The 20,749-nt window shown below is 44.4% G+C and overlaps 1 protein-coding gene across 4 annotated transcripts in view; it reads left to right on the top strand.

The window, feature by feature from the left end:
- Pbx1 (PBX homeobox 1) overlaps positions 1–20,749 on the top strand; it is a 313,260-nt gene that overhangs the window by 220,866 nt on the left and 71,645 nt on the right. For all 4 annotated transcript variants that reach the window (XM_042258536.2, XM_042258538.2, XM_042258535.2 and 1 more), the window contains exons 3-5: positions 4,949–5,193; positions 10,818–11,008; positions 18,313–18,448. In XM_042258536.2, coding sequence (XP_042114470.1) covers positions 4,949–5,193; positions 10,818–11,008; positions 18,313–18,448 — 572 coding nt within the window. The remainder of the gene's footprint in view (positions 1–4,948; positions 5,194–10,817; positions 11,009–18,312; positions 18,449–20,749) is intronic.

Here is a 20,749-nt window from a genome sequence, read left to right as displayed (position 1 = left end):
GGGGACTGACTCAGACATAGCCCTGTGTGATTCTAAGTGGACAATGGGTACTAGGTTTGCAGATTCTGTACACTGGGACTGCTCTGAAGAGGCCACCTGCCAGGAAGATTCCCCGCTTGGTGCTCTGGTCTGAGTGGGCTCCCTGGAGCCCATCCATCAACTGCTGTCTGGCAGCTGCCTGTAATGCTGGATTGTGAAACTGGGGAAATCAAATGGTTAATCATTTTCATTTACTTGATAGACGACTCTTTAAAATAAGTCACCAAGACGGCTTTTCCATCAAACACAGAAGACGCTTGCCAACTGGGAGGGAAGAGCACCCATAAATACAACCCTGAGCTCCAGGGTAGTAGTAATGGATGATGTGGGTCCCGACATGGTTTAAAAGAATCAGTTTAGAGCACAATTATTTCCCAGCTGGAGAAGGATCCACCAGTTTGTGGATGATGACCGTGCCTGTGGGAAGTGACAGAAGCTGGAAGGACAGGAGGTCTCCAGGTCTAAAAGCAGTTGCTGTCCAAGTAGGCCCACATATATGTAAACAGAGCCCCAGTCCGTTGCATCTTGGGAGTCGCAGTGCCCAGCTCATTTTTAATATATGGTTGGTAATTTGGCTCATTGCTCTCAGCCTTCTCCATGGGGTTCTTTTGTTGTGACTTTGCACCTGGGGTCTCTTTGCTGTCAGACCTACTTTCAGGTCTCCTAGGAATCCTTCACAGGTACTGGTCCTGTGCCTGGTTCTCCCTTGCACCAAGAACCTTTGCCATGGACAGCATGGGCTTAGGGCAGACATACCAAGTTAAGTCTACGGAGCTCAGGCTTGAGGTCAGCATAGTGTTACATGATTAGAATTGTCAGATTTGAAAGGCAGATCTGACTTTCTTGAAATGGACATGGAAGAGACGTCAGAGAGAAAGCCTTCTGTCTCCAGTATAACCTAGAGCTGGAAGGTGGGGTGTGTATGTGCAGGAAATTGGCTGCCTGGCCTAGAAGGGTGGGGAGATATAGATGCTTGGATGCCATAGTCCTACGTCCTTCTTGGCTCCAGTGCATAAGAGCTCCGAAGATACCTGAATAGATGAACACTGTGAGATCCACACGATCATGCTGGGTCATCAGATCACCACCGCCTTCCAAGAGCTCACAGTCTTGCCTGCACGTTGGCAGGAGTCCTGACTGTGCCCTGCTTGTTCGAGTTTTAGCAAGGTGATTTTACCTTTATAATCTGTAAGTGTGCATGCCAGCTGAGCCTGTGGTTCATATCATGAGATGATGCAATCCAGCGGGTGGAAGTTGTAGCTGGTCCTAAGGGCTGAACGTTTTCGGTTTCTAGAAGGCAGCCTACCCCAGGTTCCACAGGCCTCAAAGTCCTGCCTGGCTGGGATGGCAGTGTGACTTGGAAAAGGTAATGCTACTTACAATCCCCTGGAGACTGTAAAACTCAGATTCTGCCTCAGCGCCTTGAAATCCCAAGGAAGCTAGCACCCTGGAGCCTTCCCCAAGACATGTGTCTGTCCAGTGTCTATCTTCCCCAATTGTCTCGTTTCTCGCTCAGCTGAGCGACTTTTAAGTTTCACTCCATGGCCTGAAACGATGCCCTCTGTAAATATGCCTTCCTCCCTTCCTGCCCACCTTTGGGAGCTCGAATCCAAGCAGATCCATTTCCCCAGCTCTACTGGGAATGTTGGTGGCTGAGGCACACGCCTCTGAGCAAGTCCTTGGTGGGGAGAGAGTGCCCTCTAGTGGGTACCAGGTGGGAGCGGCTCCGGGCCAGCGCGCCTTAGCCAAGGACAAAACAGTCTTTCTCCCAGCCCTCCCACCAGGTCTCTTTAATGCGCCTTTGGGTTTGGTTTGTTTTTCTCCTTGTGTGAAGAAAATAAATAAAGATTGAACAGCAGGAGGCCAGTTGTGAGAGCAGCTTCTCACCGGGCTGTGACAATCTCCTTATCTCTGGCGTTTTAGCACAGGATTAACCCTAGGGCAAGTGATGGCAGCCATGTGAATGTGACTTCAGGTGTTTTCTAAAGGCTGTGACAACTTCTGTATAAATCACTTACCTGTCTTCACTGGCCTCTGTCTTGATTGGAATGGGAGGGGGTGATCTGTGGGTAGGAAACTCCTTTAAGAATTATTACCAAACGGGGTTAAATGCCTTGATGCTGTGTGCAGCCAATGGGCCTGTTAGAACCCTGTATTACCAGCCTGCTCAGGCATCAGGACCCTTTAAAGCCTGTTTCAGGGAAAGCGGTTGGGAGGCATTGGGGGAAGGAAAGGGAGGGGGTGCGGGGCAGCCATCAGGGAGGCGGGAACTTGATCATATGTGATGGCTGCTGGATTAGGTAACAGCTAGGCTGGTTGAAATTGGATCTTGGAGGACGAGTGTTAACATCTCTGGTGTCCCCGTGAAAGGTTCATTTGAGTCTTGCATGGTGCTAGAGAGATAAAAAGGAGCTTTTAAATAATCATTTTGTCCCCAACTCACCAGAGGACTGACTTCAAGCCATAAATAGGAAGTATCGTTTCTGTTAGCCATATCAGCTGTTTCATTTATTTATTTAATGCTGGTGGGATTTTTTTTTTTTTTTTAACTGACCAGCTGAACAGTTTCCGGGTCAGTGAATCTCAATACCTGTTTTATAGAGGTATCCTGAAATCTTGTTCTAGGAAGAAATATGGACCTGCAAGATTCCCGGCCTTTTCCAAATGTGCAAATGCAGCCCACGGCCTCCAGAACCAGAACTCCTGTGTAGTGTCGCACAGCGAAGTGTCCCCCGTTTGCATTTACTTCCCGCACATTTAAAAGCCAACGCTGTCTCCTTTCACGATCAGAGTCTAATTTAGAAGGCTCAGTGTGTGTGGGGGCCTTTCTCGGCTTTCGTTATGTTCTTTATCTTTTCCTTCTTTTGTTTTCAAATTCATGGTGGAACCTATTTCTATATTTCCAGCAAACCCCAATTTCTTTCGAAAGAATGTTGTTTAAAGCATTTACGACATAAAAATCAAGCATGTTTATCATTGGCCACCCCACTCCCCCTTAGGTAAAATCTCCATTCCCCGTACAGGAATCAGTGCATCCCAGTGCACCATGTGCCTGAAACTTCCGGTCTGGGTGGGCACCAGCACTCATATCTTCTGCATCTCCTGCAGCAGCCTTAGCGAGTTCCTTCCTCATCTTATTTAAAATTTCAAGGGCAAGCAAGATATTCATTAGTTTGAGGAGAGTTCATAAGGAGGAGCCTAGCTGCTTAAAAGCACTGAGGCAGGGGCTTGGCTGAGACCGAGAGAGTAGTCTCAGGGAATATGAGGCATAGGGAACCGACAGTGCATTACCTGTGAGGGGATGGCTTCATCTCTGAGTCTCCTAATGTTGAGCTCATTCCTGCATTCCCCATCACAGCCCCTGGAGTGAGGAGGGCTGCGTAGGAGACAGGAAGTTCTTGGTACCACCAAACAGCTCATGACTCTCATGGCCCTTGCCAACCAATGGGACTTAGATCCCATCTCCTCCATCCCTAAAGGAGGCCCAAGAGTGGCCCTCTTCACATCTTCTAAGCCCTTCCCTCCTTTCCTGCTTTTCTCAGAATTCTGTTCGGCTTTTTTTCAACATGGAAAACAATCTTCATGTTGTCTCTCAACAAAGACTTGGCGGCTGAGGCCACAACTGGATTTAGTGGAGTGGTTTGTTTATTTGAAAGCAGATTATGTGCAAGAGGTACAGAAGCATCTCTTGTGAGCTGCTCTACTGAATCACGTGATCTCTTTCGGTCTAAGTCACCCCTCCCACAAAGTTGTGGTGTTTCCTTAAAAAGTAGCCAGATTTTGATCTGAATCTCCATTCTACCAGAACCCTGAGTTTGCTAAAGCCATGAAAACGTCTTGTTACAAAGACCACACACACCCTTGCTTTGCACAGGACAGAGAGTTTATCACCCAGAACAGTTAGATCTCGGTTTTAAAAGCAGTATGTCCCTGTGCCAGGGTTAATTTGTCTTCCCATTTTCTAGACTGTTCTTTATTCTTGCAGCTAGTTCACAGAAAAGGTCTCAGGATTTAATTGCATGAATTGTACTTACCTTGCTGAAGTTATTTTGGAAATGAAAATATAGGTTAATCTAATGTTGCAAAGAAATTCACAGGGTAAAAGTCACAAACAGAAATCTAAAGTAAGAAATGCTTTTTTTTGTTTGAAATCTTACAGTTTGAAGATTAAAATAAAAAAACATATTCTGTTATAATTAATGTTTGGAGTCTAACAAATAAAAAATCATATTCTGTTATAATTAATGTTTGGAGTCTAACACGGATTATGGGAATTGGAGTCTAACACATATTATGGGAATTTTGAATATTTTGTAGTGTTCAGTTTAGTGGCATTAAGTAGATTCACATGGTTGTGTGACCATCACCACCCACCATCCATCTCTTTGGGGGAGGCTAGAGACAAGGCCTCATATAGCTCAGTCTAGCTTGTAACACACACACACACACACACACACACACACACACACACACACACACACACACACACACACACACACACGATGACCTTGAACTCCTGGTGCTCCTGGCTCCATTATCTGAGCGCTGGAATTATAGATGTGACCACAGTGCTGGGCTTCCAGAAACGCCTTTCATCTTCCCCAAGTAAAACTCCACCCATGACACTGACTCTCCAGGCCCCTCCTCCTGGTCCTGACCCCACCATTCTCCTATTCTAGGTACTTCATCTAAGTAGAGTTTCTTTGGAGCAACGTGAAGAGTCCCCTTCCACATTCCGAATTTCTCAGTTTTTGTCCTGTCCTTCCTCACCTCTCCACACACCATAGGGCAGGTAATCTGGAAGCCAGTTTAGCGGAGGAACACAGTTGGGTTCTTCTGTTTTGCTCTTGTTAAATGTTTCCCCCGAGTTGCTGTTAAATACCTCGTCCCCTTTTGTCTCTCTCTGTAGTTTTGAGTATTCGGGGAGCCCAAGAAGAGGAGCCCACAGACCCCCAGCTGATGCGACTGGACAACATGCTGCTAGCGGAGGGGGTGGCAGGGCCCGAGAAGGGCGGAGGTTCAGCGGCGGCGGCAGCGGCGGCGGCAGCTTCTGGGGGCGCAGGGTCAGATAACTCAGTGGAGCATTCCGATTACAGAGCCAAACTGTCGCAGATCAGACAAATCTACCACACGGAGCTGGAGAAGTATGAGCAGGTAAGCACACCCCTGCAGGGTTACAGCCTGATTGCAGGGTCTGCTGGCTTCCACTTTGTCGTTTACTTATGGGACATTATTCTTTTGACCTTGGGAAGGGGCACTTCGACCTGTCCTTTCCGTGCTGAGATCAGCTGAGGCACATGTGTTCTCTCTTTTCTGGGTGATAATGTGGTATGATAGACAATTCTCTGCAGAGATAGTAGGTCATCTTAGGAGGCATCCTAGAGTCATAGCCACCTCAGTTCCAGCTCTAGCATCCGTTGACCATGTCGTGGACCAGCATACTGTTATCCTGGAGAAGTGGGCATTGCATTTGATAGAGAACCGTAGATTTGCAAAGGATCATCGAGATCCTCTGATGGAAAGAATATGATGGCTTTAAGACACAAAACAGTGTACAGAGAGGAGGTAGCTTGATGATGACAGAGCTACCCCCCCCCCCGAAAGCCCCTCCTGTCCCCCATGCCTTCAGACTTCTGCATCAGTGATGGTTTTCCAGCCATTGTGAACAATAGTGCTCTAGCAGGAGTCCATTAACACCTGACTTTCATCCATTTATCTAGCCAACAAATATATTTGTTGTCATCATTGGAGTCTATGCTGGACCCAGGTCCTATGTCTCCTCCTTGAATTAGATTTTCTTTTACTATTTTTATGAACTCAAAAAGAAAGGGGGGAGGGAACACTCTACTCATGACTGCCTAGGTAGGTGGCAAATGCAAACTTAATAGAAAATTTAAATTTTAAAATAGAAATGGACATTTTAAAATTTAAAGTGGAGAAAGTTTCATTATTGCATTCCTGTCCACCTTTGAAATGGATACCCACAAAGTCCGCTCTTTTATGCAGGGAGAAATGCCAGGCCTCCTTAAGTTAAGCGTAGTGAAATTCAGCCATCAGACAGGTGTAGTCTAGTAGTCTAGGGCTGAAGGAAGAGAAGTAAACATCAACATGTGAAGAACTGCCAGTCATTGCCATGTTCCTTCTTGGAAAAAGAATAAATGTGCTTGACACATCATTGGCTCATGGAGACTTGTCTCGGGTCCCAGGAGTCTGAAATAAGCTGCCCTACCTAATCATGGTGCTTTCCCCGCCTGCACCATCCTGAGTCTGTGCTCTGCCCTAACTTCGTGGGATGACTTGGAGAAGATGCATGTGTAGATTTTTCTTATAAAGGTCTCTTAATGGCGTCTTGGTTTATGTTGTTTGTGCTCTCCTTACTTCACCTTCTCCGGGAAGCCTGGCCTCTGCCTAGAAACCTGCCTTAGGCATCTAGGCTAACTCATGCCAGATAAGCAAGGCACAAAAGGAGCTCAGAATACAGCCTTCTCTGATCGCACAACTGTAATGTGTGTTAGACTTGGAGGTGTTGAAAGATGGTGTTATTGTTAGCTTGGGATGCAGATGGCTCAGAATTGATTTCTCCATCGAAATCCCCTTGTCCCTTTCCCATCCTCATCCAAAATGGACGACCACTCCAGCAGCAGTAGTCCCTTCCAATAACACACTCACTATTGCAAAACCTCAGGGCCGATGTGATGGCCCCTGCTCTTCCATGCCGTTTTGTTGTAGGATGCCGAGGACCATTTGATGCAGGTGAGGAAGGTGAGGGGAAAGAGGTTAAACATGTGTCTGAGGTCACACGTCCAGTGGGGGAAAGAGGTTGCCCTAGAGTCCTGTTTTGACTCTTAGGGCTCTTATTAAAACAAGGTCTAACTTCATGAAGGAAAAAGGAAGCATAGACATCACTCAACATTGAATTACAAGCATGTCCTGTTGCCTCCCTGGGCTGGACTGCTGGCACCAAGCTAGTGATATAAACGGTCTCTCTAGAAACTTCTCCTGGATTCCTGCCTACTCTAAATCAGAGAGATGTTGGAAGTGAAGAACTTAGGGGAAACCCCCACGAGTACACAGCAAATTATGCAAATGTAGCAGTGGTCGACTTGTCTTGTATATTTATTAGATTTAGGAAGTAAAGCGTCATGTCTCCTTATTTATGTGGGCAGTTTCTGGATGAGGAGTGAATTCTGCTTAACACATTTTGGATGCTTAATAATTTATTAAAATTAGTTTGTTAATTATAATAAATAGCTGCTTGCAAGGCGATGGCGCTGTTAACCTTTTAGCTGGTATGTTTGAGAGATCCATCTTCTTCATTTTTCTGGAACAGTTCCTCATGGGGGCTTTGTTAAAAGTAGGGAACCTCAGTCAAGTAAAATGTCACCCTCCACGTTCATGGCTGTTACCGTCAATTCTGCTGTCCCTGTTTTGTACTTTCTACACTGATAATAGATAACCACACGATAATTAACTACCACCTCTTCCCTCATCCCCGGCCCTCCAAGTAAACCCAACCGAACAAGCTACTACTTTATCCAAAGGTTATTAAATAAGGAAGCTTCTAGAAACTTTCATCATTATTAAATGACAGTGATAAAACACTTCTGTAGCAGATTATGTTGGTGGTTAAAAGCTGACATATTCAAATAGATAAAAAAAAACTGTGGTATCAGAAAGCCAAATCTTATTCCACGGGCTGTTTATAAAAATGACCCTCTTGTGGCTTTGAGGAGTTCTTCCGATTTTGTAAACGATGCCACTGGAGTATAAATCCCCAGTGCTGAACTGGGGTGGAAGAACTCAGTCCACAGTTCCTCTTACTTCTGTGAGTGAGACAGGCGCCACATTCAGTTGGAAGGAGACGGGGGAAGATGGATTGTATAACGCGCAGGGTGTCAGCCAAAATCTAGACCTTGTAAGATTCCCTACCTGAGCTTTTCTTTAGTTTGCTGGGACTCGAGGTACCCTTGGGCAGCCTCCTTGGGACGCTTCTTTGTAGAAATCCCCATGCCCCACAAGATAGCTTGAGTTCTTCGTCGTCGTAGCTCTCTGTGATAGTCCACAGCAGAGAACCACCAGACCTTGAGGAGTCTACTTTGTTTTGCCCTCAAATATGTACCTTCCTGCCACTCTCTGAGCAGCCCAGCTTCCATCATTGTCACGGTGGGGAACTGAGGGGTCGCTGTAGACAGTTCAGGTCCTAGAAGACTCGGGACCATCGTGTCCTGTCCATCTAGGACAAGCTCAGAAATCCGGAAGCTCAGCTGTGTGTTCCCCCAGCCGTCTAGCTTTGCTCCAGCTCAGCGGTGGGTGGAAGGACTCCACTGTCTGCTCATTGCAGGGCATAAAAGGCCCCGGATTAAAAGGCCCCAACTAAACAGCAGATATTGTGAGTATTTTGATTCACTGTAATGAAACACATTATTATTAGCCCAGCACTGTGGCTTCCCAGCTGAGAGCTGGTACGTTTGACAAAACCTCCTAGCCTGCAGCTCCTGCTCCATGACAGTCCCCTAGGGGTGGGGATACTGCAGCCCAGCAGATTGCTTTGTTTCCTCAGAAAGATAGCTGTGGGCTTGCTATGAGCCTAGCCCTCTATTCTATGTCATGGGGGACTTGGAATTCCTGCTAGCTCGCTGCCAGACTTTATTTCCCACTCTTTGTGATACAGTACCAAAGCCTGGGTTTGGTTTGGGAATAAGATTGTAACAGAGTCAATGTCTTGATAACACTTTTCTGAATGGAGAATGCTCTATAGATCCCCCATTTGTGGCCTTTTCTTCAGCATATTCCTACAAATTAGAAAGGGGGCACTGACCGTCACATTGATTTTACCAAGACAGAAATGTAGCCTGCAGAAATTTGCTCTGTCAGGACGATATGGTGGATTTCTAGGTTACCTCTCTATTTATTTACTTTATTTTATATGTAAACATTTTACCTGAATGTTTGTGTGCACCACGTGTCTGCAGTGCCCAAGGAGGCCATAAAAGTGTTCTTAGAGCCCCTGGAACTGGGGCTACATATGGTTGTGAGCTGCCATGTGGGTGCTGAATACTAAACCTAGGTCCTCTGCTAGCAGCAAATATTCTTAACTGCAGAGCGATCTCTCCAGCCCCTAAGTCACCTAGGTTTTGAAGCCATAATGAAGACACAGATTTGTTGGCCCTCATATGCATTGTACACATGGTAACTCTGCAGTTCTCTGCCGTACCTTCTTAGGTAGGGGGTTATCATCCCAGCTTACAAAGGGAAAGAGACAAGATACATTAAAGAACTTCCCCAAATACCATTACTGCGTGAGTCCTGCAGACAGGGACCCAGCAACCTGTCACTCAACCCATTTCCTGATTCGTACAAATGATCTCCTCTACACTTAGGTCTCTATGCACAAGAACATGGGCACTATTTAATGTGTTAGAGGGTTGAAGAATAATTAAATCTTTCAGATGGATAAAATGTGCCTTTTGATAATGTAAGAGTTTGCATAAATTCACAGGTACAAGGTTCAAAGCAGGCTTCCCACTGTGGAGTTCAGATGCCACCCTGTGGATGCCTCTGCCTGCATTCCTTTGGTCATCCAAACTCAAAGAATGCTTCAATAAATAGCCCATGAGTGTTGGCTCCTGTTATTGCTACTGTTTTATCGACACATATGAAGAGCTTTATGTTATAAAAACACAGGAATGCAATGTTGTCAATAACAAGCGTGTTTCTTCTCTTCATATTAAACTTGGAGTCCTTGGAGTCCCAAGTCTGAGGCTCTCAAAGCACCATCTTGCTCTGTAATTACAAATCTAATACAGGTTTACAGCATTGCTGTGAGTTAATCGGTGAAGAGCTATTTTATTGAGTATTCAGCTAATGAAACTAGACTCTGGATGCTAAGTATTAATAACAGAATGAGAAGGTAGCAGTTTCCCAAAGAGTGAGTTCAGGCTCTCAATTCCCAGGCTCATAAATGATAGGAAGCATTTGGGTCACACTTTGGTCCTTTCATGCCTCCTGTGTGCCTTTGGGAAAATCCCTTCATCCCACTGGAGCACAGTTTTCCCAACTGGAAAATGAAGAAGTAGAGAAGTTAGATTTCCACTTTGACTTCCATGGCTGGCTGATAGTCTGCTCCTTTAGGGGTGGTTGCTAGACCCTCTAAATCACATTGGATGCTCTGTTTATAGGATTCATGGGGGGCAGATTCCCTTGTGTATAGATGAGGCACGGGGGCCGGCTTCTTTAGATAAAACTCAAAGCTAACTAATGAGAAATCTCTGGGAACAGTTATCAGAGTTTTTTTTTTTTTTTTTTTTTTTTTTTTTTTTTTTTTTTTTTGTGATTCCACTTAAACTCTTGGCTGTTTATGTATCCCAAAATTGAATATTTGGAAGCTCTACCATGTCAGGGATAATGAGCAAGGCAGAGAAAGCTCATGATGTATTTGACCCCAAGTCTCTTGGCTCTTAACGTAGGGGCAAAAGGCAGGGATGGATGTTAAATATCTTTCCTTTCACTGTCCTAAAATTGTAGGGAAAAATGATGTTAAAATGATTCAGAATTTTATTTTCCCTTACGAAGTTGAAGCCAGGGCCAAAATGTAGAGCTAGAGCCACTGGGAAGAAAAGGAATTTCCAGACAATCATTTATTCTAGCTATCAGATTTGATAAAAATGTCACATAATCTTCTAGTTTTCTTCACTTGTACAAATCTCTAGAAAACTGTGGACTCTGTTTGTTAAGCCGTGAATTTCAGCTCACCCCAGGTGCACTGTGTTGTCACGCAGGCATGCAATGAATTCACCACCCATGTGATGAACCTCCTTCGAGAGCAAAGCCGGACCAGGCCCATCTCCCCGAAGGAGATCGAGCGAATGGTCAGCATCATCCACCGCAAGTTCAGCTCCATCCAGATGCAGCTCAAGCAGAGTACGTGTGAGGCGGTCATGATCCTGCGCTCCCGGTTTCTGGATGCGAGGTGAGTCTTTGGGTTGTGTCGCAAGGTTGTCAGGACCTTTAAGGAGAAACACTGATCGAACAGGGTCGGGCTTCATGAGTTGCCCCTCTCTGAAGCTCCAATTCTACGACACTGAATGCTGAGCCAAATACTAGTCTGAGTGCAGTTCTAAGGTCTGAGAAACACAGGCTGGGAGGCAGGATAGACGGATGGTTTCATATAGAGCTGGAGAAAAAAAAATCCATGATTGTAGGAGATAATGTTTATTGCTACTGCTCTTCCTCTTTGGGTGAGCTCCACTTGTGACAAGGAGAAGCTAGGCAGGATTTGTCTTTGTTGATATACAGCACTGTTTCCTTGTCTTACAGTGACACATCGTAGCTATGTGCTCGTAGTCACTTTACTAGCAGACCACAGTGACACTTCCTCCAAGAGGACCTGTTCTAAGTGCTTGAAAGCTGAGATCTTTTCCACAGTGGATAGACAGAGCATGTATTCCATTGAATTCAAGAAATCTTTCTTAGTAGATTACCATGCACTAGACTGTGGGCTGCTCAAGAAGTCTGAAGTTGAGCACCTCATGCTTCCCTGAGCATAGAGAGGCAAGAAGGTGGCTTGATAGGGACTCATTGGTTGATGTTTCCTGTCTGGCTTCAGGGATGCTCATGACCTTACTTATGAATTCAAAATATTTGACAAAAAACGGGGCTAAAATGGTTCTTTAAAGAAGTGTGAGAACTGAAAACAAAAGACTAAGAACCAGTCCTTAATTGTTGTACTCGGTGGACCAGTGGATTTATTTGAGCCCTTGGCTTCTCTTCTCAAGCCTCGGAGATAGTGATAATCAGATTTTATCTTTATCTAGAAGGAGACTTTAGATGTAGCAAATGCTTCCTATAGTGTCGGTATACCTTGTAACCCACAGTTCATCTTGAATTAGTCATCTTTCGTAACTGTACAATCCCCGAAAACATTCCCAGCGGAAGACTTTTATTATCGAATGTTAGTATGTCATGGTCAGCATATCATTTCATGATGTATACAGTTTTGTTCCTTTTGAATCAGACTGAAAGATTCATAGCTATTCCAGAATTGCTTTCCTCTCTGACATCATGCATTATTCAGCTCTCCGACCTGCATTTTCTCCCTCTTCACAGTGGTAGTCTTTTGCGGTCTGTGGACCTATTTAACGGTCCCCAGCATCTTCTCCCACCTCCCCCTCTTCACTCTGCTTTTGGATTGCATGAGGTATTAAGTGAGAATGCCAGCCTGCAAGATACACCTCTAGGTTAATAGAATCCCGTAGTCAAGAGAGGTAAAAAGGGGGGTGAGGCAGAAAAGATGGTGTGGCAATTGAGATCATAAACTACCCTAGCAGAGGACCTGAGTTCAGTTCCTAGTAAGTCCCATCAGGGGCAGCTTGCAACAGCCTTTAACTTGAGCTGCAGGGGAACCAAAGCCCTCCTCAGACCTACACAGGCACATAGGCACTGTAGTCATATGTACAGCATCCCGCCCCCAGCATATACATATAATCAAAATTAAAATTAAGTCTTCAAAAATCAAAGTAAGGTTTCCTCTCTGGGTGTAGGGATATAATAGTAGGCCAAATCAAAGCCCCGCAGCCAGACCCTCTGTCTCTCCTGCCCAGTGGCCTGCTGCCAGCCTGCTTTCTTTAAGGCAGCCATTCTGCACAATGCAAGTGACTGGTGGCTCCTGTCTTGGTCCTTCCTCTGGGCCGCAGCCGCCACCACACAGCATGTGCTGCTTACATCCCCATGGTAACTCCCTTCGTTAAAATGCTGGAGTTGCTATTTACGTTGGCAGATCCTGGAGGGGGAAAAAAAAAGAAAGAAAGAGAAGAAGAAAAGAAATGTTGGGTCCAGACTTTGTTTTTGTTTTTGTTTTGGGTTCGGTTGGTTGGGTTTTTGTTTGTTTGTTTTGGTTTTGTTGGTGGTGGTGTTTTTGAAGAGAGAAACTGGAGAAATGAGCAAGACAGAACAATTGTCTATATGGGCTTCTCTTTGCATCCGTCCCACGGTGCCCAGCTGAAGGTCAGATTCTAAAAGGACACAGGACTAGATGTGCTTTGTACACATCCTTCCACTGGCCTCTGCCTAGATTCTTCCTTTTGGAACCAGAAGGGCAACCATTGTAAGGGAGGGTCTCTTTCTTACTTGAGTAAGAAAGCTTCACACCCCCACATCTGAACCAAGATTCAGAACAGAAGCAGCCACCCTCTAGTCACTGGTGGTCTCATCTCTTTGTATGGCTTTATTTGTCAGCAAAACATCACCCCAAATGCCGGCCCAGCATGAAGCAAATGGCTTTCCCAGCTCACAGACAAATGCTTACCCAAACTTCCTGGTTAGGGAACTTACCTAATCTCCTACCAGTAATTATAGGAGAGAGCTAAGCCAACCCCAGTGAGAGAGAGATTCAGCACTCACATGGATTTTCATGCACTCCCCCACTCCCATCTTACACCCCCTGAACTGTGCATCTGATGGGCAGGGCCTCATCAAATAAGATTTCATGGAAGACAAATGGAATACAAAGAGGACTTGATTCAGTAATGGGATTAGTCTTTGTGATCTAATAGGTGTGTAGAAATGACTGTTACTCTCCTTTATGGTGGGACATGCCTCGTATTAGCTTTCAATGGCTCTGTAGCAGATTACCACACATTTAGCAGCTGAAAACCATACACGTTTATCACCTTGCAGTTGCTGTTGGACTACAGTTTGGGCATAGCTCAGCTGGGTACTCAGCAAAAGCTTCCACCAAGGTTTCTACAGAGGCTGTGGCTACATCTGAAGTTCAGGTGCAATAAACCCTCTGTTCCCTGTGGGATTTAGAGAGCTTCGGTGGAGTCCACCCCTCTCTGGAAGCATTTCACAGTCAGACCGCTTACTATCTTCCTGGCGGTCTGCAAGACAAACTCTCCTTGTTAAAGCTTTAACCTAGTCACAAGGGGAGAGCCCATTGTGATCACCATCCAAGTCACTTGAAGGAGAAGGTGTTGCACACACCAGGGTCAGGGGCCTTAGAGTCACTCACTTCATTTCTCAGCTAAGCTCTTGGCCTAGATATCTCCAACTCAGCTTATAGCCTTTCCCCCTACCTTATATTGATATAAGGATGTCAGTAAAGTTGAACTTAAAATTCCATTCATTCGTCATCTCATACTTTGTATCTCATACTCTGTGCTGTCCATCGTGGTTAGTTTAAGTGTTATGCATTGTGTTTCTCTTAAAGAGAATAAAAGATTTTGGGTTTTTTTTTTTTTTTTTTTTTTTAACATATAATGGTTTTGAAGCAAAGATTTAAAAAGTTTTTGTCCTATAGTACTTGGTTGGAGTTTGCAATAGTCACACTTGTGGACTGTGCCCTGAATTACCAAAAACAGGTCCAAAGCAAAGGAGAAGACATCAATAAAGTTCAGGCAGACTGACCCTATAGTCACAGTTATTTATGCATCTAATTAGACTCCTGGTATTGGCCAGATGGTGTTTTAGCTACTAGAATAGCAAATATAATATATAAATATGGGTTCTACCTTTTCATAGCTCAAGTTCTCATGGGCACACCCTTATAGATAAGTATAGAACTGCATGTTATACCTAAGAACATCCACCTACCAACTCTGTCAAAAGGGAAAATGTCCAGGAATCTGAAGCCATCTTGCATTTCAAAAGAGAAGGATGCTTGGGAGATGGTTGGAGTAATAGGAGCAACACAGAGCATCCTCGTTTACCTTTACCTACCTGCAAGCCATAGGGTCTTTGATTAGTGAGGATATATATGATGTTGCTGGACAAAATGGTGTAACTGTGTATTGAGTTGGGGAAATGAGAATGGAAGAGTAGGATGGACCCACTGAAAACCTTGGCTGTACCAGGGAGATTTTGAATCCCTGCTTTTAAGGAGCAGGGTTGTTTAGGGAAGGGTTGTGAGAAAGTATTGCACAAACTGCAATTTCAGAGTATTCAAATTCTGGCTATAGTACAAACGGCCCCTGTGATCATGGACAAGTGACTTAGCATCCCCAAAGCTCAGTTTTTGTATTTATAAGATGGGGATGATTCTGGACATGAGAACGTATAAGGTAATATGAAAAACAAATATAGTATCTGGCATATAATACTTATTTCTGTAATTTCAGTATAGTGCTCATAGCAATTCCTTGGCCACCCATTATGTATATTTATATTTAGCAAATTTAAATATTATTATCTTTAATATATGAGTAAATATAACTTCTATAATGATATGATCTATTTATATATAACATTAGTATATATTATCCACTTTATAGCTTGGTGACATCAGTAGAGAGAATGTTGGTTTAGGAAGGTTGCTATAGTGATTCTGCTGAGGATGTGCTAAACTGGAAGAGTCTGAAGTGAACTACTGCTGACCTCTCTGATCTCAAACTGGGCTAGCGTAGCCAGAAGGGAAAGTACTGTCCACACCTTATGGAATAGTCGCAGGAATTTGGTCTTGTTTGAAGATAAACATGGTTATCTTATGGAGTAAAAGCAAGCAGTGGGCTTTGTAGTCAGCCAGTGTTTCTGCGGCATCCTAAACTCCTCTCTTCCATGATGGTTGTTTGAACATGGTTTCTGGCAACATCAGTCTTAAGGTGCATGTCTAGTTTATGGCCATATGACTCAGATTTAAAATATAAAATCAGGATGCTAATAATTATTTTTAGCTCTACTAGCCTCATATCAGCTGCACGGCAGCCTCAGGTCACTATGGCGACTGTATTGGATACCACAAACACAGAACATTCCCTCATCACAAAAACACCACTTGACACCATTAGTCAGCAGTGCTATGATACACACGGGCTCATCTGAACCATTCAAAAATAGCAGTGACATCAGAAGTGGAACAAAGGGATAGATGTGAACGATCAGCACTGTCAGGACCTGCTGTGGGGCCACGATCAGATGAGGGTAAGCATGCACCAAGAGAGAATCTGTGCTTCTCGTTATCATGGTTCTTTTAGAAAGGGGAAAAAAGTCTCCCATGGGCCACAACCAGACAGGCATCTGTCTTTAAAATGCTATAATAGTCAATGAGCATCCACATTTTCTTATACTAAAAGCCAAGATCCTAGTGGAGAGAGATAGCCCAACCATTAAAAATACTTACTGCTCTTCCTTAGGATCCAGGTTGCATCCCAGCATCAACTTTTAGACTTAGAATTGTCTGTAACCATCTGCAATAGGAGATTTGGTACCCTCTTCTGGCAGGACATATACATAGTACACAGATATGTGCAGGCAAATTGCCTATTCTCTCTCTCTCTCTCTCTCTCTCTCTCTCTCTCACACACACACACACACACACACACACACACACACACACACACACTCCCCAGTGATCACTGCTTCTGATTGGCTGGAGATGGCAACTGTTAACCCACAAGCCGATACCACTAAAGCCAGGAAAGCAATTGTCTCAACTCTCAACCTTACCTTCAGACAGGAGTTATTTTCACTACATTTCCTGAAGCTCTGAAAAATCCTGATCAGGGGATTTCAGAGACAGATTAAGACAGCTATGGAGAGAGGTGATAAGCGAGTCCGAGTAGACGGGACCACCTAGGGATGGATGGCCGCACGTCACGATGACACCCAGAGAGCTGGCAACAGCTGTCTGTGACATCCCCACACCACCAGCTCATTCCAGAGAGGCTTCCTTTGAGCTCAGTTGGAAGACTCCCAAAAAATACACTGTAGTGCTAATTGCAAGTAATGGGCTGAAGGATTGGGGGGTTCTCCCAGCCACAGAAGCATTCCAGGTCTAGTTTGTTGGGCTGAAAACAACTTTCTGTAAGAAAAACACCGTGAGGGTCTTTGAGGGCAAACCCAAAGAGGGCACATTAACCACGGGTCCATCTTCCTCGAATTCCCATTAGACAAGGCCTTTCCACACATGCCTCCTTTTTCTTTGGGCTTTTGAATCCAATCTGTCCAATTTCTGAAGCTGGATGACCCGGAAACTCAGCATGATTTGGGAGAATGACTTGGGCTCGGCATAATCTGGACAGATGTGGTTGATACCTGTGGGCAGATGGTGTTCATCCGGTAAAATCAGGTACTTTATTGTGTTAATTAATCCAAGAGGGACCTTGAAAATCCAATATTAGCTGAATTTCTAGTCTAGCAAGGCCACCAATGCTTTCTGTTGGCTAAATTTGGACAATCTGTGTCCTGGCATAACCAGAGATGTTCTGGAAATCTCTTCCTTAAGGAACAGCTTTGATAAAAGCAAGGCAGGTAAACGTGCTAATAGAGGAAATTTAAAAATGAAGGCTTTACCCACTTCAAAGAGGGAAAACCAGGTCTACAAAGAGCCCGGCGTCCTCTAAGAGACTATCCGACTACCCACAGGCCTTAGCAGTAAGAAAGTAATAAAGTGATTTTCCCTTGAAATTTGTTCAATTAGCACTCTTTTTTTTTTTTAAGGCAGAAAAGTGCTTTTATGAAAAGAAAAATGGCCGTCTTCCTTTTGGCAACCTGTGTTTGAGGAAGAATTCTGTGAGCTTTTGTTTTGCCATTTAGCAGCTGTTCCTGCTGAAGAAATGGCGTCTCTCTCTGTTTGAGGGAGGTCAGACAGTCAGGGGGTTAATCTCAGTCAGTTTCTTGCCCTCTTCCCCAGATGGCTTTTTAAACTGTTGGATGCATTTGCATGGGGATAGAATAGAGAGAAAATGATAACTTATTTTTAACTCGGGGCTACAGAGCCTCTGTGTCGCTGCCAGGAGGCAGGGTGTATAGATGGTAGAGACTGAGTTTGATGCCAGACTATCTCCATAGCATACCTGCTGAGGGACTTAGAACACAGTACTTCGTCTTTGAATAGGAGGAACCCGTCTCCCTCACAAGTGAGGTGAATGGCTTCAGTGCATTCCCACGAAGGAAAGTCTTGGGAGTGCCACCCCTGAGTCCGGAGTTTGTCTGGTGCCACATGTCCCACTGAGTGCTTCCTTTGTATGGTCCCTTGTGTGCTACCCAGGAGCTCTTCACATTCAGCTGAAGAAAATGATGCTTAGGGAGACCCCTCACAGTCTGTCTATCTGGTCTAGGATTCAAACCCAAGATGGCCTGAATGTACAGATATGCTTGGTTCTCTTCTCCAGTGCATGTGAAATACAGAAGAATCATGCTTAGTGGTTTGGGCATCCAGCCCCGTTTGCAAATTTCCTTGAATTCACCCTTTGCTCAAAGATGTATCTTCTAGAAGCAGATCCTGCTCTGTGTCTCTAACATGACCTTCTTTCTTACCCTTCTCCCTTTCTCCTTATAAAGGCGGAAGAGACGGAATTTCAACAAGCAAGCCACAGAAATTCTGAATGAATATTTCTATTCCCATCTCAGCAACCCTTACCCCAGTGAGGAAGCCAAAGAGGAGTTAGCCAAGAAGTGTGGCATCACAGTCTCCCAGGTGAGGAGCCCCTCGAAGAGCCAGCTTGTAGCCTGGCCTGCTGGAGCCTCATGGCGGGGTCTTGGAGGTTTTTATTGGACATTCAGGTTTTGTACAATCCACCAGTGAATGCCTTGAAAGGACAAGGTAAGCTCTTAATGCTTGTGAGATGGTTTCCAGGTAAGTCAACAAGTCCAAAAGAAAGCAACCAAAAGAAGAGAAAAATTAGAAAACAATGCAAAAAGAGGGATAGACTCCCTCTGGATTGGTTGCGTGTCTTAGGGTTTCTATTGCTATGATCTTAGAGACACCATGACCTCAGCAACTCTTATAAAGGAAAGCATTTCATTGGAGTGGCTTACAGTTTCAGAGGTTTAATCTATTGTCATCATAGTGGGAAGCATGGTGACATGCAGGAAAGACAAAATGCTGGAGAAGCAGCTGAGAGTTCTACATCGTGATTGCAGACAACAGGAAGTGAACTGTCTACCACACTGAGCATAGACTGAGTGAAGGAGAACTCAAAGCCCATCCTCATAGTGATATACTTCCTCCTAGAAGGCCACACCTACTCCAACAAAGCCACACCTTGTAATTAATAGTGCCACTCCCTTTGGGGGCTGTTTTCTTTCAAACCACCACAATGGATAAGGTTTATTACACAATACCTGCCTCTTCCATACTGTTTCTTCCAACTCAGGCAATTCCTTAGCATTTTCCTCCGAAACCCAGGAACTTTAATGAGAGTCAGTGAATCAAACTATTTGAATGAAAGGATTATAAATGCTTTCTCTTCATGTTCTGACTCTACAACTAACAACTGATTGGGAGAAGGAATTTAGCATGCCACTCTGATTACATTGGAATGGTTTCACAAAATGTCACTGAGTGCCCCCTTCTTCCAACATGCATTAACTGTAACAGGTGCCTACTGACTTGGAAAGATACTTGATGCAAAAATTATATAGACGTGGAATCTCTAACATTAATGTGAAAAAAAACGCAAGCAGTATTATTATTGAACCTTTGCCTCAGAATAAAAAAGTATATGAAAAATAATATAGTCCCCTAGATTTGAGAAGTAGACTTCCTTACAGTAGTAACTGTCTTTGGAAACATTTGCTTAGGTAACACAGAATACATACAGACCTTTTAACCCAGGCCTTCGTGAGGCTTCTCTGACCTAGCTGAAGGTCATTTCCAGTCTTAACAGTTAAGGAAAGTAGAGCCCATGTATTCAAACTCAGCAGCCTAGCCTAGTGTTTATCTAGAGATGTTACCATTTTTGTCTAGATTTAGACCTCTTGTCTATAGAAGCGGGGTGGGGTGGAGAAATGATGCTTTTTGCTACTGGTAGAGTATCTGAGGAATGGTTTTAAGGCACAAACCACACCACTAAGTCACAGGTCCACAGGTTTTAGTCCTCTACTTCCAAGGGAGAGTTAAACCACCCCATGAACTGAATCTGAAGTCCGTGATTCCAGAATTCAAATTTATCTTAGAAAGGTGGAAGAACCCTTCTGGAGCCAATCAAGATCATAGTGAATGGTCCTGGCTTGCTCTAGCGACCTCTACCTTCTTCATTGTGGAAACTCAAGTGGTGAACAGTTCATTCACCACAAGAAGTATTTATATTCTATGTCACCTTTCTCTTTCCCCCACCTATTCTAAGGCCATACCTGCCTCTCTGTCTCTCTGTTTCACACACACACACCACCACCACCACCACCACCATAGCAATAATAAGCTTATCTGCTCCACACTGATAAGCAAATCCTGGTGGGAAATAACATGATACCATTTGTAGGATAACAGGCTGGGAGCTTCTTTTGGGAAGGCTCAATGTGAGGTTCTAGGGGATTCACTCTTACTTTTGAAGAGTTTTCATTATACCACTTGCCAATCATGGCTGGTTGGAACCTACATGTTAAAGTTGTCTCCATTTCTCAGATCTTGTAAAGAATTAAGTTTCTTTGTCAGATGGAAGCTCAATAACCATCCTGTTTAGCATTAGACTCATGGGACCCACCTAACCATCCTTGGTTTCTTGGTACCATTATCTCCGGGCTTCCTCTCTTGCCCTGGGCCAGCCCCACTCCATCTTTTGAAGTCTACTCACTTCTTCTTTTCTTAGCTCTCATCAGTACATGCTCCTGTCAGTGGACCTTAATCATCCCTTTTAGCCAAAATTTCCTTTGACATGTACTAAAAAGCTGTTGGTTTCTCTCATGACCCCCGACAAAAATAGGCTCATACACCAAAATTCATCTGAAATACCTCTAACGACTTTCTCCTCTCCAGAGTCCCCAAAGGGCCCTCCTG

Source organism: Peromyscus maniculatus, chromosome 11, assembly GCF_049852395.1.
Source record: "Peromyscus maniculatus bairdii isolate BWxNUB_F1_BW_parent chromosome 11, HU_Pman_BW_mat_3.1, whole genome shotgun sequence".
NCBI classification, from domain to species: Eukaryota; Metazoa; Chordata; class Mammalia; order Rodentia; family Cricetidae; genus Peromyscus; species Peromyscus maniculatus.
Note: the sequence above shows the minus strand (reverse complement) of the source record. Positions and strands in the feature narration are given on the sequence as shown.